Source organism: Bufo bufo, chromosome 3 (assembly GCF_905171765.1).
Source record: "Bufo bufo chromosome 3, aBufBuf1.1, whole genome shotgun sequence".
Classification (NCBI taxonomy): domain Eukaryota; kingdom Metazoa; phylum Chordata; class Amphibia; order Anura; family Bufonidae; genus Bufo; species Bufo bufo.
The window spans coordinates 6,879,686-6,898,734 of record NC_053391.1 but is presented as its reverse complement, the minus strand read 5'-3'; the positions used below and the strand labels follow the sequence as shown (position 1 = coordinate 6,898,734).

At 50.2% G+C, this 19,049-nt stretch overlaps 1 protein-coding gene across 1 annotated transcript; it reads right to left on the bottom strand.

Moving 5' to 3' along the window:
* Positions 1–235: 235 nt before the first annotated feature.
* On the bottom strand, positions 236–18,913 carry LOC120994349. The gene is made up of 12 exons (XM_040422841.1): positions 18,880–18,913; positions 16,846–16,921; positions 3,936–4,041; positions 3,711–3,856; positions 3,391–3,493; positions 2,348–2,419; positions 1,736–1,823; positions 1,606–1,658; positions 1,377–1,521; positions 1,157–1,287; positions 959–1,081; positions 236–416 (listed from the first exon to the last, which is right to left on the bottom strand). Exons 2-12 carry the CDS (start codon positions 16,911–16,913, stop codon positions 330–332), a joined length of 1,122 nt encoding a protein of 373 aa, XP_040278775.1. The 5' UTR covers positions 16,914–16,921; positions 18,880–18,913; the 3' UTR covers positions 236–329.
* Positions 18,914–19,049: the final 136 nt, after the last annotated feature.

Genomic DNA, 19,049 nt, shown 5'->3' with positions numbered 1-19,049 from the left:
AGAGTTACCAGATCCCTGCAGCCACCAGCAGGGGGAGCTCCAGGACTAGATAACTCTGGAAGGAGCGCCCCCTGGTGGTAGGTGTAGGCGATGCCATCCCATGCCCTCATGGTGCCCACCGCTGCGGTTTCCCACTGGTCCATCCCCGGATTTGGTGCCCATCTCGCTCAGTCACCCTCCACATTAACCCCTAAATGTTCCATGAGAAACTCCGCACCGAGCCCGTTTACTGAAGCGAATAAATAAGTTTATTAAATATTACATTTTATTAATTTACGATTCTTCCTCCTTCACATCGCGGTCCTGTGAGGGATCCGCGTCCTCGCTCGCTATCCCGCACTTTGGCGCAGCTTTGACGTGCACTTTATGTCGGTCTCCATCTGGTTAATTTCCTGCGTTATCTGCTGTATGAGAACCTGGAAGGCAGAGAAGAGACATGAGAGCAGCGGGGAACTACAAGTCACAGCAGTGCACAGGGCCCCCTTCAGCTCACCGCCTGATACATTGTAGCAAACCTCCAGCTGTGAGAAATATTAGACTTGTACGTTTTCTACCTCTAAGGCCTCATGCACACGACCGTTCGGTCCACAAATCACGGATCCGCAAAACACAGAAGCCGCCCGTGTGCCTTTCTCAATTTGCGGAACGGAACAGGCGGCCCATTGTAGAAATGCCTATTCTTGTCCGCAAGACAATAGGACATGTTAAAAAATAATAATTGTGGGGCCACGGAACGGAGCAATGGATGCGGACAGCACACGGAGTGAATGGGTGCGGCTCTGATGCGGACCAGAACAACGGTCGTGTGCATGAGGCCTAATGCTAAAGAATGTTCCATTCACTGGCAGCAAGCAGCTCTTTAAATTCAGAAACCTATGCAGCTCTCACATCAGGGCCACCTCTGCGCACAGACGTGATGCACCCCTCAGTATCGGACAGATCTGCCCCTGGTACTCACATCCACGTGGCGCTGACACGTGGACAGTCCAGTCTGCAGCCCTTTCCTCTTGTGCACAGTGCTGCCACCTGCTGGATGATGCCTGGCACAGCTGCGGCCGGGGACGGTCCTTCTGCAAGTTCCCTGTAGTGAGGAAAAGTAGAACAGTGACCTGCGCTCTGCTGCGTTCTATCAGCCCCCTGCTCATTATACACCTACCGGCCGCCCGCTCCTCCGCCACGGCGCCCACAGACCCTCCTCAGAGTCTTCTGTAACCGGAGAAGAGATCCACTCGGCCACCGGCGTCTTCAGGGCGACACTGCCTTGTTTAATGGCTTCCAGCTCCAGATCTGGAGAACAGTCATTAGAGTCAGGAATAGGTGAGCGGAGGGATGATGGGAGTGATGCGTCAGGAAGAATGGGGAGAGTAGTCGCTTACTGGCTCTCTCCAGGTGCCGGCCGACGTCCTGCGCGCGACGCTCCAGGCCGCTCAGCCGCGTCTCTATAGAGTGGAGGTAAAGCTGATGAGTCTCCAGATCCTTCTTCACAGAGTTCTTCAGCTGCTGGGTGGAGGCCCAGAGACCCTGGAAGAGAAGGGGTTAATTTTCACGGACCCCCCATCAGCCGGGTAGTTTACGTGAGCGGGGTGGATGCGCAGCGCCACTCACCGGGCTCTGGTCATGGCGCCCGGCCATCCCTTCCGGACCGCACAGATGTTCTGCTGGAGATGAAAGCAGATCGAATGTCCACAACAAGCCACCAGGAGCCCCCTATGAAATATCCGGACCCCCCACTCACCGTACACATCTATGGCGCGCCTGCGCTCCTCTGACCCCCTGCCCAGCGTCGGACGGGTGTTGGATTTGTGCCTTTTGCCTGAAGACGTCTGAGAAGGAACCAGAACAAGGTGACAAAGTGGGGGGGGGACCGTACACATTCAAGGAAAGTCATAGGATGGGGATCCCCCCCCCAGACTGCGGTCTTCCTCGTGGCCCCCAATAGGCAGCAGTCAGAGGACATCCTTAAAGAGGAACCCTCACCTCTGTAACAAGGCTTCTGGAGCCTCTATATTCGTATCCCTTATTTCTACCATTCCTCTATTATTCCTGCTAGAAGTTATGACCGAATTCCTAGCAGTTTGCAATAAAGGTCCCGATGGGCGTTACCAGTTGAGGTACCCTCCCCCCCCCCCCAAACTGGTAACATCCATTGGGACCTTTATTGCAAACCAATAGGAATTCGGTCATAACTTCTAGCAGGAATAATAGAGGAATGGTAGAAATGAGTCATAAGAATAGATGCTCCAGGTTATTATTACACGTGGGAGGCAAGTAGTCAGGAGGGGTGAGAGGTCCCCTTTAAAAGGTAGAGTTAGGCATCAGAAGGACTACATTAGTGCCCTGCACTGACCTCCGACACCCGGCGCCCTCTGCAGGACAGGCACATCCTCTGCGGCCTAGGAACCAACATGGACCAGCAGACCTGCAAGTAAAGGGGTCAGTGAGCAGAGCGCACGATCCATAGATATTGGGTTAAAGGGGGTCGTCGCACAAAAATATCCTACAGTTCTCAAACCAGCGCCTGGATCTGAACACTCCTGTCATAGTATGCACGAGTTAGTCACTGAAATATCTACATAGCGCCACCTGCTGTTTGCTCCTTTTCTAAATTCTCTGTCCACCTCACTGAGGTGGTCGCACATGCCTCAACTGCTGCCAGCGGCAGGGGGCGTGTCCTTTCTGCAGTAGCCAATCGGTGACCGGCACACCTACAAGATGCCCTCTGAAAACGTGGCCCCAGCCATGGAAACGCGATTTCTAGTCAATGCATCGTCCAGTCTTCTATCAATAAAGCTTAATCGCCTTGTATAAAAACCTTCCGCAACCCTGTAACACATTCACTGAAAGCAAGCAGAGGACTTGAGAAGGGACTGAACTGCAGAGGCAGAAAACTTATCGACCACACACTTCCCACAGCCGAGGGCCTCAGGAAATGACAGCAGCAAACATCTCTAGTTTGTTACAATGTATCAGTGCAGGTAACATGCATCAGTCTGACTAACGAACCACAGAGGACTGCGTAGACCAGGGAAACTACAACTCCCAGCATTCACACTTGCTTGGCTGTTCTCAGAACTCCCACAGAAGTGAATGAAGCATGCTGGGAGTTGTAGTTTCACCACAGCTGGAGTGCTGGCCATAGACAGAAGTGATGCCGCAATCGTCAGCCGTGTGCAGGATTACATTTTTAGCCACTGAATTCAGCAAGCAGAGGTCTTGAAATTGTGATCTGCAACAAACTTGATTAAAAAGTTGTAGAATGTTAAAAAATAAAAAATAAAATAATGAAATATTTTATAAAAAACGACTGAAATCCCCTTAAACACACAGGATAGGCAGAGCTAGAGGGTTTCCCCGTTCCGGCGCCGTCCGCCATCTTTGGGTCAGACTTACCGCCGGGAGGTCCTGGAGCCAGGACGCCGTCGTCCCCACGTTATACCAGTGACGCATCACATCCAGCTGGAGGAACAAATCACGCAGCAGCAGAAACGGAGACCTGGGGGCATACGAAGACATTAGGGGGGGGGGGTCCACAAACCTCTGCCGGCGTCCTTCCCTCCCACCACTCAGGAGCCCAGGACAGAGGGGTGGAAACCTCGAGCTGCCAGCGGGAATGTCCTACGAGACTGAAAAAGGTCTGCCTCCTAGAACAGCGCCACACTTGTCCACAGGTTGTGTGTGGTACTGCAGAGTCAGAGTTGGGGTCCACTCACATCGGGGCCCCCCCAGTCCAGCGCTCCTCTTCACGACGTCTGGACAGGACCTGGAACGCTGGGGAGAGAACCACGGCCGGAGAGTCCTGAAGAGAAGCCCGACATCTACAGGAGACATCCCCGGCGCAGCCGCCATCTGCAAGGAGCTGACAACACACTGCAGGTTACGGGGGGCAGCAGAAGGAGGCAAGAATTGTCAGTAAGTGCCCCCCACCCAGTACTTACCTCTGCCAGTAGCTGCACACACTCCTGGACGGACGCTCTGTCTGGAGAGAGGTCCAGGATCTGTGCCCGTCTCCTGCAGATCCCCACGAGATCACAACAGCCGTGTCTGCGGGAAACGGGAGAAATCTGCATCAGGCCGTCATAGGGCCACTGCTGGAGCCGCCGCGTGACCCCCGCAACGAGCCACGCAGCCGTGTGCACCACATGACCTGGACCGACTCATACTGATGACAGCAAGCAGAGATCTTAAAGAGTGTCTGTCAGCAGTTTTGCACCTATGACACCGGCTGACCTGTCACATGTGCTCCTGGCAGCTGAAGACATCCGTGTTGGTCCTGTTCATACGTGTCCGCACTGCTGAGAAACATGATGATTACACTTACCGGTAATCGGATTTTCCTGACCCCACGACAGCACCTTAGAGAGAGATTTCAGAGATCAGCCTCAGGGTGGGAGACAGTACTCAAGACCTTTGTGCCAAGGAGTAGGTCAGAAATAGAGTCAAGCTGGAGCCTATAGTGCTTATAGAAAGTGGACGGAGAAGACCAGGTGGCAGCCCGACAAATCTGTTCAATAGATACGCTGGCCCTCTCTGCCCAAGAAGTGGACACTGCCCTCATGGAGTGAGTCCTCACCGAAACAGGGGGAGAAACACCGGACACTGAATACGCCAAGGATATAGCTTCTCTGATCCAGCGGGCAATAGATGCCCTAGAGGCCGTATTACCTTTTCTAGCCCCACCAAACAGAACAAATAAGGCGGAAGACTTTCTCCAGTCTTTAGTTACTTCCAGATACTGCAAAATACACCTCCTGACATCAAGGGAATGCAGCTCCTTCTCTGTCATCTTTTGGTTCTGAAAAGAAAGCTGTAAGAACTACCTCCTGAGACCCATTTGTCCTAGAAGGAACCTTCGGCATAAACCCGGGATCTGGTCTGAGAACTACCCCGTCTTCTCTGATGGACATAAAAGGGGGGTTAATGGAGAGGGCCTGAATCTCCCCAACCCTCCTGGCTGACGTTAAGGCTACCAGCAAAACTAGCTTAAGGGAAAGCAATTTAACTGAGCAAGAGACTAGAGGTTCAAAAGGATGTTTGGTTAGGGCATTTAACACCAAGTTAAGATCCCAGGGAGGAAATCTAGAGCCCGTCACTGGCGTAATTCTATCAACTGCCTTAAAAAACCTAACGACCCAAGGGTCCATGGCTAAACTCCTTCTCCCTAAGACAGACAATGCTGACACCTGCACCTTCAGTGTACTTTTGCCAACCCAAGGGACAACCCTGTCTGTAAAAAATCCAACACCTGAACCACTGAAAATTCTAACGGCCAGGAAACCCTTACTGTGCCTATAAAGGACAGGACCTTTCTCCAGACCCGCGCATAGATAATGTTCGTCCCCTCCTTCCTACTTTTCATTAGAGTGGAAATGACCTCCTTTGAGAATCCCTGACTAGCTAAAAATGACCTCTCAAATTCCACGCCAAAAGATGTAGAGACTCTACCTCCGGGTGGAACACTGAACCCTGCTACAACAGGTCCGGAATTCCTGGCAGGATCCACGGATCCGAAACTGACATGGCTCTCAACAGGGAAAACCATGCCCTCTTCGGCCAGAAGGGAGATATATCAGGATCACTCTTGCCCCCTCGTATCTGATCTTCCTTATCACTAGCGAAATCAACTGTAGAGGGGGAAAGGCATAACCTAGAGGGAAGTCCCATCTGTGGAGGAAGGCATCCACTCCAGATGGGCACTCCTCTGGACTGAGGGAAAATAATCTTTCTACCTTTCTGTTCTCCCTTGTGGCGAACATGTCTACTGATGGCAGACCCCATAAATCCACTATCTGGGAGAAAATCTCTGGATTCAGCGACCACTCCCCCTGACGCAACTTGTGGCGACCCAAGAAGTCTGCTCGAGAATTCTTGACTCCTCTGATGTGAATGGCTGATAGAAGGGAGAGTGCTTCATCTATCTCCTTGAAAATCCATTCCGTCTCTCTTCGTAAAGAATCTGACCTGGTTCCTCCCTGGTGATTGAGATATGAGACAACCGTCTTATTGTCGGACATCACTCTCACATGTTTGTTCTGGATCATTGGAAGAGCTGCTCTCAAGGCCAGCAAAACGGCTCGTAGCTCTTTCCGATTTGACGAAAACAGTCTCTGACCCTGGGACCACTCTCCCTGAAAATTCTCATCTTCCACGTGAGCCCCCCCATCCCCAGGGGCTGGCGTCTGTAGTTACTACTACTGGTTCCGGAAAGGACCAGGGAACTCCCTGCGTCAAATTCTCTACTTCCTTCCACCAATCTAGGGATGAAAGAGTTACGTCTGATAATTTTATAATCGACTCCAGGGACGTCCCTGCCCGTTTCGCGGCAGCCAGGATCTCCCTTTGTAGCAGTCAAGAGTGTCGTTGAGCCCACTGGACTGCTGGCATGTAGGATGTCAGAACTCCCAACAGTGACATAGCATTCCTTATGGACAAGGCTTCTCCTGACTGAACCCTCTGAACTACTTCCTGAACCCCAGCTACCTTCTCCTCGGTGAGGAAAGTTTTCTCCAGCCTGGAATTTAAAACCAGACCCAAGAAAACCTGGCTCGTTGACGGCTGCATCCTGGACTTCTGGACGTTTAACAGCCACCCTAGGGACTGAAGTACCTCCATCACCCGATTCAGCGCCCTGACACACGCCTCCTGAGATTGGGCCACCACCAGAAAGTCGTCCAGGTAAGGCATAAACGTGATGTTCTCCCTTCTGATGAAGGAAGCCATCTCCGCCACTACCTTGGTAAAGATCCGAGGCGCCATGGAAAGGCCAAAGACAGCCTGGAGATAAAGATATATTGCGGACCTGATGGTTTCCATTTAGAATTTTCTGGCTTTCAGGAATTTGTTCAGGTATTTGAGATTTATTATTGTCCGGTATGACCCATCTGGTTTCTTCACTAGGAACAGGGTAGAATAGAAACCTTTCCCTAGCTCTGACTCTGGGACAGGAATTAACACCTTCTTGCAGCATTACGAGAGAAGATCTTGAAATCACAAATCTTTCTGCGGGATATCTCAAAAATTCCAATCTTAGACCCTCCCGCAGAAGACCTACCAACCATTTTCCTGCCATCTTCTCCCAAGCAGGAAGGAAGAATTTTAATCTTCCTCCTACTGGGATCATGGCGTCATTGCTTTCCCTGTTTTCCCGCACGAGCTGTGGCTGATCTAAACAAAAAACCTTTACTCCCAGATCTAGGCCTTGCGACGTGCTCTCTATCCCCCGTCTGCTTCTTATTCTGAAATCTTGACGGGTTCCGAAATGGCCGTTTATACTGCTTGAACTGAGTGAAGGACTCCTGGGGAAATTTTTTCTTTCTATCTGCCGCTTTTTCGAGTAAAGAATCTAGTTCAGACCCAAAAAGAAACTGCCCATCACAGGGAATGCTACATAGCCTCAGCTTGGACGGCATATCTCCCCCTTTCCAATTTTTAAGCCACAAAGCCCGTCTTGCAGAATTGGAAAAGGAGGCAGCTCTTTCTTCCAGCCTCACCGCGTCCACTGAGGCATCCGCAATAAAGTCCGCGGCCTTTTGGAAAGTGGGTATGGATGCCAACAACTGCTCTCTAGGGCATTTATCCCTGATCTGCCCCTCCAGTCTACCTAACCACAGTGACATAGACCTCGCAACAACAGTGGCAGCTATACTAGACCTGAAAGCAGCCGCAGAAGATCCCCACGAATTCTTAAGGGAAGAATCTATCCTCTTATCTAAAGGGTCCCTTAAAAATCCCATATCCTCAAAAGGCAAAAAGGATCTCTTAGAAATGGCTACATCCAGTCTTGGGGCCTCGTCCCAAGATGTAGAAGCCTCCTCCTCAAAGGGGTACTTCCGTTTAAAGGTCTTAGAAATAAATGGCTTCTTATCTGGCTTTTTCCACTCTATCACCGCTGAAATAGATCTATGGACAGGGAAACATCTACGCTTCCTTTCTCTAAGCCCCTCAAACACGGCATCTTCTACAGATCTGTCCTCCTTGGTATCCTCTAACTCCAAGGTAGATCGGATAACTTAATAATTTGTCCGTATCCTCTGCTGGAAATAGGAACTTCCCTTTTGTATTCTCTTCAGAAGAGGAGGAATCATTAGAGTCCTCATCCCCGGAGAGAGATTCAACATCTTCTGATTCCACGTCAGACTCCTGCCTCACCGCTCTTCTCTTCCTACCGGCTTTCGGGGACATTTTAACTTCGGACATAATAGATTTTAAATCTTTCAGAAGACTCGGAGTCTCTTCAGCCACCGTCTTCTCAATGCACTGCTGACAGAGCTTCTTAGTGTAAGAAGACAGTGAGCACTTGCAGATAGGGCATTCCTTGTTCTTTTTCTTGGCCACCACCTTCTTAGGCACCGTCTAAGAAAAGGGAACATACCCATATCTAAGGAAACCGCCTAAACCCTTTAAGGACCGACGTTAGAACTCACAATACTGGCGGCAGGATTTCAATATCTGCACTTTCAGACCTCCTTTCTTCATCCATAATAGTAGGTAAACCTGCACTGATAAAAACATTTGTAGTGTACGGGAGCTGTAATGCCCGTCACTACAGAAGGGTCACTTGTGTGCTGTCGTTTCCCCTTTTTATGGGGAAGTTGGTATGAGTCATCTGCATAAAATATAATGTAATGTAATGTAATGCTATGTATTTCCCTGTTACTGTAAAATGTGCATGTGCAGGCCGGCTAGGGGTGTCATTCCGGCTCTTAGTCACTAGAGGGAGCTAGGGAGCCCTAGTTTATATAAGGCCCAGTCAGGGTAAGGAGAGCGGTCTTAAATCTAGAGTTAAAGAGTTGGAGTTTAGACTATGTCTGAGTCAAGTCCAGGCCTGAAGCCTGCAGACCAGGAGAGGGTATTGCAGTCCCTGTAACCGGGTTCCAGATCCAAGGAGAAGGTTCCCCTCCTGAGTTCGTATATGCAGAAGCAGGAACACCACAGTTAACCAGCCTGAGGAAACAGAGACAGAGGCAAGTCCAGAAAAGCAAGAGGTACTAAAGACAACAGAGGAGGTACTTGATAATTATAAAACCAAGGATATACACCAGAGCTAGGGCATCGGGCCTTGGAGAAGAGTTTCTATGTTCCAGGATCAGTCAAGAATAGAGTGCAAGCTCCTGTACTGCAAGTCCTGTGTTTAACACTCTAAAGTCACCTTGCAGTACATTTGATGCAGGCAATATATATAGCAACCAACTGTCTGCAAAGGAACTGCGCTTCCATCTATGTCCATGCATGATGACTACTAAAGTTTGAGTTCTGCTTTAACATCACGTGGTTTCTCAGTTATTCCTGCTATCAGCAAACGGCGTGCCACCGTTTAATTGGCACTGGCGTCACGAACATTACTCATCATCACCTGCCCTTGCAGAGAGTCAGCCGTCTCAGGTTAGTGTCACAATTGCACTACAACACCCAGGAACATTTCTACACCTAACTTGAGTACGCTGCACCTCTCTTTTGGCGTCACGAACAGGATACGCACGCTTTCTAGTGCAAGAAGCGTGAACTTTGTGCCTTATACAGTTGCCCTGTGACCAAAGTGACAAATTGCCTGCTTATTTAAAGTGGACTTTGTGGACTGAAAAACATACCAAAAGTGTCCCTAAAACCTCCAAAAAGCGCTGTGCAGTGTTGTGCTATCAAGAGGAAGGAAATCGCCACATCGGAGTGTGGTTTTATGGACTTTTTACCATCCTGCTTGCTGTCAGTGAATAGACAGCGTTTCTTGCTAAAAGATGGCCGCTGAGCTTGCTGAATTTACTGCTGCGTCATCTTCATCCCGAAAAGGCGGGAAAAGTTGGCGCCTTTTTACTGAAAAAGCGGGAAAAGGTTCAAGGTCAGGCGCCACCGCCTGTCTGGACATTTGCATGTCTGCCAGCATGGACTCCGCCTTCCACATACTGGAATACCTGGGGGGCGGCCTCCCAGTGCAATGGGAGGATCTGGCTGAACTTATTGGCGCCACCCTGTCGCTCTCCAGAGAAGGATCGAGCATGTTGGAAAGTGAGGACTGCTTTGCTGCGACGTCCGCGCCTGAGTTACCAAAAATGACGGATATCTGTGTAGAGCCAGAGGAAGCTCCACCGGCCTACTCTCCGGGACCGGAGAGACCCGCCTGCCCGCCACCGAGGAAAGAAACAGAGCCCTGCTATGGCTCTTGGAGAGACTATTTTCAGCCCTCTTTCAAGTGGTCCGCGTTAATGGCAGAGATTCGGGAGGCCGCTATAAAGAGAAATACCCAAACTAAAATATATTATGAAGAGCTAAACAAGTCGATTCACGAGCGGCACACGAATACCCAACCCCGCCTGGAAAGGAGGAAGGGGTTGGTGGTGTCCTTTGACAAGACCCGTGGCTACGGATTCATACAAGACCACATTACTGGCAGAGACTTATATGTCAACCGGAGGTCTGTCAAGAGAGGTTACCTCCCTGAGCATCTGCACAACCTCCGCGAGGGAGAGGAGGTAGAATTCACCCCTGCCGAGAGCCTGCGAGGCCCATATGCGACTGCCGTGACCCGTCCCAAGAAGGAACCGGAGGACTGGGAGGCAGAAGAGGACTATTCTGGCTGCGAGCGGGCACCTGAGCGCTCTCCAGAACCGGCCCATCAAGCGTTCCAGGAGCGGGGCTCTTTCATTGGTCCTAATGTATTCTGGCAGCCAGCCGTGCTGGAGAAATGGGTGAGTCCCTATCCATCCCCCGAGCTGCCTCGCCGGGAGAAAACCATCCAAGACATGGAAAATTTAAAAGGACTTCGCGTTACCCTGGAGAATATCCGGAAGGGTAGGAGACCAGATGCGCCACCGGAGCCTGCAGCGGCCACGTTCGACGCATCCTACACTATACCTGCGCCGGCGGCGCCAGCAGAGGACAGCGATTCGGAGACTGAAAGTATAGGTGACCAGATCGTCCAGCTGGAGGAAAAGTTGCGGGAGCTGTGCAAGATTGCCACCGCCAGGATCCAGACGCCGCCTAAGGAGGACGAGGTAAGGGTGCCTGTCACCACCCGTAAACCACCTTCTGCTAACATTGCTCCGTCAAGGTCCCAAAGAAGACCTGTTAATCCTGTGATTTGCTGCACAGAGGCCACCGGACCGCTTGCGGCGGCGGTATCAAGTCCACCGCAACCTACAATCATTATGCCTGGACCGGTACGGTCCACCGGTGTATTTTCCCCTAGGCCTATGGGGCCAATACCTATTAGGGGTCCCCTCACTTTGCAGCTGCCCCCTGACACTAATGTGGGCACATCCACCTGTAGAGAACTACTACAGCCCTTATTTGCCAGCAGAGCTGGGCAACTATGAGGCGCCCTTGTGAATTAGCCTGCTAGGCCTTTGAATTATTTCGCCAAGGGATGACTTTGAAAGTTTAACCCTTCCAGGACAGGAGTCCTTTGTTTCTGGTCCTTTGTTGCTGCTGCCAGTTTACCCACTGAAATAATAAAGTCAACAAAGCCAAGTTTGTTTCCAGGATCTCCTGCCTGCTTCTGCTATCACTCACCAAGTTGTGCCTGGTCCGTTGTTGCACCTTTTACCCTTAACCCCCTTTTCAGGTTGATCAGGGGTATTACCAGGGCCGGCGTCATAACCCGGCATCCCCGGGCAAGTGCCGGGGCCCAATGCTTCTGGGGGGGCCCACTGAGCTGCTATGAGCACTTCCATCAATACAGATGGGAGCTCTCACTGCTGTCATTTCACATATGCAGTACCCCTCTGGTGGGCCCTCTGAGCTGCAGAGACTCAGGACACGCCCCCTCTACACAGGACACGCCCCCTCTACACAGGACACATGCTGCCTGAGGAGACTGGAGAGAGACCGCACGGCTGGAGCTGGAGCAGAGAAGTGTGGAGACAGTCTGTGAGTGAGTCTGCACTGTGACTGTCTCTTCTCTGTGGGACAGAAGGAAAGGGGGGGGGGGCACTGCTGCTTCATTCTATTTAGTTGTGTTACTGTTTTATTAAGCTGATTGTCTCCATGACACCTGCCCCCCCCCCCCCATATCCTGTCCTATCTCATCCTCATGGGGCCCCTGCTGTCTCCTTTCCTCCCTCATGTATCCAGGGCTCCTGTTTCACCCTCATATCTCCTATTGCTGCCCTGCACAGACCTCCTGCCACTACTTGTATGAATCCCCCTCAGAGCCCCTTCAACCTACTTGCTGTGTCCACCCCTCCTGTCCATCCAGGGCCCCGGGCCCCTGTCTCACTCCTCTGCCTCTCATTATGGTGGCATCTGAACCGCATTCACCATAAGGACCTTCTAACATCACAGGGTCATGTGACTGTGCCCCCCACCCCGTACTGTGCCCCTTTATACCCTGCATTGTGCCCTCTTACCACACTCTGTGCAGTGCCCATAGTCATTCCCTGTACTGTGCCCTCTTATACCCTTTTATCCGGTCACTGTATGGTGGTTTTATCCTTGTATGGCGGTGTTATCACTATATGGCGGTGTTATCACTATATGGCGGTGGTATCCAATAACTGGATGGCCATAACTGTATCCCTTTCTGCCCACACCACTTTTTTTAGACCTGGCATGAGCGGGAAAAGATACAGATTGCGGTGTTAAGGACCTTTGCGCCACATCTGTGTCAGAAATACGCCTAATATAGACGTATTTCTATATAATAAATGACCCCCTAATCGTATGATTATTCGGGGGGTGGGGCTAATATCTTTATATTATATAGATTCTAGTGTATTATACTGTGCCCTGTATTTTCCAGTAGAAAATGATCCTTGGGAAGCACAGTCCTCATCCCTGACCACCGGGACCAGGTAGCGCTCTGTCAGTACATGGCGGCCTCCCCTCTCCGCCATGCTGCTCCGCTGTGTACTGGGGCTTATTCTGACACTAGGGCTGGGTTCACATCACATTTTTGCCATCCATTTAATGCATACTGAAAATGTATGCATTAATAGATGCCTCAGACTGATGCCGTACAGTGGCGTCCGTTCACCATACAGTTCCATGGTAAAAAAACATATACGTTAACGTCTGCATTTTTTACTTGACTCTGCAGGATACAAAAACGTGGAGTGCTGCACATGTGTATACATCAAACCGATAGGAAAAACGTAATGTGAACACACATTGGGGGGGAGGGGTGCGTACTAAATTTCGCTGTGGGGCCCAGTCAGTTCTAGCTCCATCACTGCACATCTCCTTCTCTCCTCCAGGCCTGGCTCACTGCTGCAGCGGAGGAGAGAAGGAGCGCAGGGAGCTGCGGTTAGTGACTGACAGGACCACCAGCTCCCCTGCAATGATAGGTATGTGAGGGGGCCACTGGGGGGTCATTCATCACACTGTGAGGGTCCCTTACACAGTATAATGACTCCCAGTGCCCCCCATTTAGTATAATGATCCCCATTGACCCTCCATTTAGCATAATGACCACCAGATCCCCCATTAAATATAATAACCCCTCGTGCCCCCTCCATACAGTATAACCCCCAGTGTGGGGGCGACTGGGGGTCATTATTCTAAATGGAGGGTCACTGTGGGGTCATTATACTGTGAGGGCCCTTTACATAGTATAATGACCCCCAGTGTCCCCCATTTAGTATAATGATCACCAATGACCCTCCATTCAGTATAATGACCCCCAGAGCCCCCTCCATACAGTATTCCCCCCGTGTGGGGGCTACTGGGGGTCATTCAGGGCCGGCTCCAGGTTCATGTGGGGAGCTGGGAGCTGGGGTTAGTGAATGACAGGACCACCAGCTCCCCTGCAATGATAGGTATGTGAGGGGGCCACTGGGGGGTCATTCATCACACTGTGAGGGTCTCTTACACAGTATAATGACTCCCAGTGCCCCCCATTTAGCATAATGACCACCAGAGCCCCCATTAAATATAATAACCCCTCGTGCCCCCTCCATACAGTATAACCCCCAGTGTGGGGGCGACTGGGGGTCATTATTCTGAATGGAGGGCCACTGTGGGGTCATTATACTGTGAGGGCCCTTTACATAGTATAATGACCCCCAGTGTCCCCCATTTAGTAATGATCACCAATGACCCTCCATTCAGTATAAATACCCCCAGAGCCCCCTCCATACAGTATTCCCCCAGTGTGGGGGCTACTGGGGGTCATTATTCTAAATGGGTGCGACTGGGGGTTATTATTCTGAATGCAGGGCCACAGGTGGTCATTATACAGTGGGGGGGAATTGGGGGTTCATTATACTGTGTGAAGGGCCACTAGTAGTCATTATACTGTATAGGGGCCACTGGGGGTCATTATACCGTGTAGGAGCCACAGGGGGACATGTCAATGTAAAAAAATGCCTCATGGGGGCCCACTGGGATTTATCGCCCAAGGGCCCACATGAACCTGGAGCCGGCCCTGGGTATTACAGCACTTGTTTTTAGCTGTCATTTTTACTGTGCAACTGGATTCCAAGTATATGTGCCCAGTGATAGACTCAAAAGTACCTGAGCCTCTGAGATCTTTGTTTTTAAGGAAATGTGCCCAGAGATGGACTCCACCGCACGAGAGCCTCTGATTTATAAGAAAGGAACCTGGGTACGGACTCATGTTTGTTCTTTGAGCCTCCAAGAACTTTTAAATTGTTTACATTGTCTTGCTGTTCTATTAAGGACAATTTGCACATATGGACTATCCTGGTATTAATGTTACGCTGTGCCAGGTCAGCGCCCCAGTGCCATTCACTATCCTGAGAGAAGAGAACGACGCCCCTTGTCACCACCCTTCACCTTTGCCTATTGGACCCGATATGAATGACATATATGTATGCCTGCATGTGTTTTATCTATTTCAGGTGAAAATTCCAGTTGGGCGGGCCCTGATGGAGTACGAGGTCGTACTCAGCTTAAAGCAGCGGGGTATGTAGTGTACGGGAACTGTAATACCCGTCACTACAGAAGGGTCACTTGTGTGCTGTCGTTTCCCCTTTTTATGGGGAGGTTGGTATAAGTCATCTTTATAAAATGTAATGTAATGCTATGTATTTCCCTGTTACTGTAAAATGTGCATGTACAGGCCTGCTAGGGGTGTCATTCCGGCTCTTAGTCACTAGAGGGAGCTAGGGAGCCCTAGTTTATATAAGGCCCAGTCAGGGTAAGGAGAGCGGTCTTAAATCTAGAGTTAAAGAGTTGGAGTTTAGACTATGTCTGAGTCAAGTCCAGGCCTGAAGCCTGCAGACCAGGAGAGGGTATTACAGTCCCTGTAACCGGGTTCCAGATCCAAGGAGAAGGTTCCCCTCCTGAGTTCGTATATGCAGAAGCAGGAACACCACAGTTAACCAGCCTGAGGAAACAGACAGAGGCAAGTCCAGAAAAGCAAGAGGTACTAAAGACAACAGAGGAGGTACTTGATAATTATAAAACCAAGGATATACACCAGAGCTAGGGCATCGGGCCTTGGAGAAGAGTTTCTATGTTCCAGGATCAGTCAGGAATAGAGTGCAAGCTCCTGTACTGCAAGTCCTGTGTTTAACACTCTGAAATCACCTTGCTATATATATTGCCTGCATCAAATGTACTGCAACCAACTGTCTGCAAAGGAACTGCGCTTCCATCTATGTCCATGCATGATGACTACTAAAGTTTGAGTTCTGCTTTAACATCACGTGGTTCCTCAGTTATTCCTGCTATCAGCAAACGGCGTGCCACCGTTGAATTGGCACTGGCGTCACGAACATTTCTCATCAACACCTGCCCTTGCAGAGAGTCAGCCGTCTCAGGTTAGTGTCACAATTGCACTACAACACCCAGGAACATTTCTACACCTAACTTGAGTACGCTGCACATTGCCAAAGTTACCCTTCTGCCACCAAGTGCCCCTCTCACCTGAGAGATACACAGCTTCCTGCAGACCCGCCACAGACACCACTGGGACAGAACTTGGTCAACCTTCCTTCCTTCCTTCTTTCTGGCACCCCGAATTCAGTAACAGGGGATCCGAACAACCCAGGACACGGTCATACCTGAACAGAGCTTTTAAACTTGCCGGGATGCCGAACTTCTGGTCACCTGACCGGAAGCGCACGGCCGTGGAATGCACTTCCTGTTGGACGCCATCTCCCGGTGTCTGCATCCGGTGGCGTCCTGGCTGGTCTGCAGTATCCTGGGGCCTTCTGGCCACGCTCAACACGTAGGTGCGGACCTCCTCGCCTGAGGGACCGGCACCTTCTGCCCTCTGTGGACTGCGATCCCCGCCACCTCCTTCCTGCTACCCAACACCTGTGGGCGAGGAATGACTCAGGCAGGTACAAGCACGCCGCCGCTGACCCTCCGGCATCTACCGGGGCTTCCAGGTCAGGACAACCAAACTGCAGGCTCCCATACCAGGACAGGAAACCTCACTGAGGTGGGAGAGCGGCTCCACCTTTTTATGCTGCAGGTTTCCTGTCCTGGGGGCGGAGCCATCTCTCTAAGGTGCTGTCGTGGGGGAGGGGAAAACATGATGTTTTAATATATGCAAATGAGCCTCTAGGAGCAACGGGGGCGTTACCGTTACACCCAGAGGCTCTGCTCTCTCTGCAATGGCCAAGTCCTCTGCACTTTGACAGATCCAGGTGTGATCACTCTTTCACTGCCTGGTCCTGTCAGTCTAAGTGCAGAGGGAGCTGAGCCTCTGGGTGTAATGGTAACGCCCCCGTTGCTCCTAGAGGCTCATTTGCATATATTAGAACATTTTTCTCAGCAATTTGGACACATATGAACACGGGACCAACACAGATTCAGCTGTCAGGAGCACATGTAACAGGTCAGCCGGTGTCATAGGTGCAAAACTGCTGACAGACGCCTTTTAAATACTACAAGGAAAAGTATAATAAATAACCTTCATTAAAGAAACTGGAACATCCCTCTAATTACCTATAAACCGCCTTGTCTTTGGGGCTGGTCGGAACCCAAGAACATTTCTGGTAGGATTTATCTGCCATCGTCAATGCTGAGGAGGGAAGAAGACACATCAGGGGAACCTATATATCCACCCCCGATCACAGGATCAAGAGAATGCAGCTCTGGAGTATAATACAGGATGTAACTCAGGATCAGTACAGGATAAGTAATGTATGTACACAGTGACTGCACCAGCAGAATAGTGAGTGCAGCTCTGGAGTATAATACAGGATGTAACTCAGGATCAGTACAGTATAAGTAATGTATGTACACAGTGACTGCACCAGCAGAATAGTGAGTGCAGCTCTGCAGTATAATACAGGATGTAACTCAGGATCAGTACAGGATAAGTAATGTATGTATACAGTGACTGCACCAGCAGAATAGTGAGTGCAGCTCTGGAGTATAATACAGGATGTAACTCAGGATCAGTACAGGATAAGTAATGTATGTACACAGTGACTGCACCAGCAGAATAGTGAGTGCAGCTCTGGAGTATAATACAGGATGTAACTCAGGATCAGTACAGGATAAGTAATGTATGTACACAGTGACTGCACCAGCAGAATAGTGAGTGCAGCTCTGGAGTATAATACAAGATGTAACTCAGGATCAGTACAGGATAAGTAATGTATGTACACAGTGACTGCACCAGCAGAATAGTGAGTGCAGCTCTGGAGTATAATACAAGATGTAACTCAGGATCAGTACAGGATAAGTAATGTATGTACACGGTGACTGCACCAGCAGAATAGTGAGTGCAGCTCTGGAGTATAATACAAGATGTAACTCAGGATCAGTACAGGATAAGTAATGTATGTACACAGTGACTGCACCAGCAGAATAGTGAGTGCAGCTCTGGAGTATAATACAAGATGTAACTCAGGATCAGTACAGGATAAGTAATGTATGTACACGGTGACTGCACCAGCAGAATAGTGAGTGCAGCTCTGGAGTATAATACAAGATGTAACTCAGGATCAGTACAGGATAAGTAATGTATGTACATAGTGACTGCACCAGCAGAATAGTGAGTGCAGCTCTGGAGTATAATACAAGATGTAACTCAGGATCAGTACAGGATAAGTAATGTATGTACACAGTGACTGCACCAGCAGAATAGTGAGTGCAGCTCTGGAGTATAATACAGGAGGTAACTCAGGATCAGTACAGGATAAGTAATGCATGTACACAGTGACTGCACCAGCAGAATAGTGAGTGCAGCTCTGGAGTATAATACAGGATGTAACTCAGGATCAGTACAGGATAAGTAATGTGTGTACACAGTGACTGCACCAGCAGAATAGTGAGTGCAGCTCTGGAGTATAATACAGGATATAACTCAGGATCAGTACGGGATATGTAATGTATGTACACAGTGACTGCACCAGCAGAATAGTGAGCGCAGCTCTGGAGTATAATACAGGATGTAACTCAGGATCAGTACAGGATAAGTAATGTATGTACACAGTGTGTACATACATTACCCATGTAAACCTTTGATGACATCACCAGCTGCTTTGACAGGACGCTAAAGGAGACCCTGGTGACATCACTCAGCTTTGGACCCGCAGTGGGGCACATACTACAGTTTAGGGGTGAACACTCCGGTGCGGTCACATTCCCCATGGAGGTACAGACCAGTACAGGACGTGTCCCAGAACAACCAGGTCTGAGGCCACCCCTGCGCGCACGCGCCTCTGTACACCGGTCACAGCAGACCGCACCAGTCCAATAATGTGCAGAAGACTCGATAAAAATAATAATAAAATAAAGTTGATGACCGGCGCAGTACCATCCACCATCTCAGGTGTGGCCCAGGAGACCCCATACACACTTCCAGCTCACCTGACCCTAGAACTGCTGACTGCTCCCCTGCCTCCCTACTGTCTACTACTTATAGGATAGGCATCAGCTGACGTCACTACAGCTTAACCCCTTGCAGGCTGCAGTTAATGGCCCTTATTCCCCTCCCCCCTTCAATCCTGGTAGTGTTACATTATTAACCCTGTGTCTGCTGGGAAGGAAAACCTCCCACACCCCGCGTTAGATGAGGCGAAATAGACCAAACGGGACTACCCACAACAAACATGGCGGCGGCGGAGTGCTCTTCCGGTCGCACGGGTGATGACGTATGACGGCGCAGGGAGCTCTCGCGCGAAGTTTAAACCTGTCAG

Coding starts and splice junctions, on each gene's coding strand:
- LOC120994349 (XM_040422841.1), bottom strand. CDS start 16,913: ATGGCAGATAAATCCTACCAGAAATGTTCTTGGGTTCCGACCAGCCCC. Junction 3,857..3,935: donor GTGTGCAGCTACTGGCAGAG/GTAAGTACTGGG, acceptor GTGTGTTGTCAG/CTCCTTGCAGATGGCGGCTG. Junction 3,494..3,710: donor TGGACTGGGGGGGCCCCGAT/GTGAGTGGACCC, acceptor GTATGCCCCCAG/GTCTCCGTTTCTGCTGCTGC.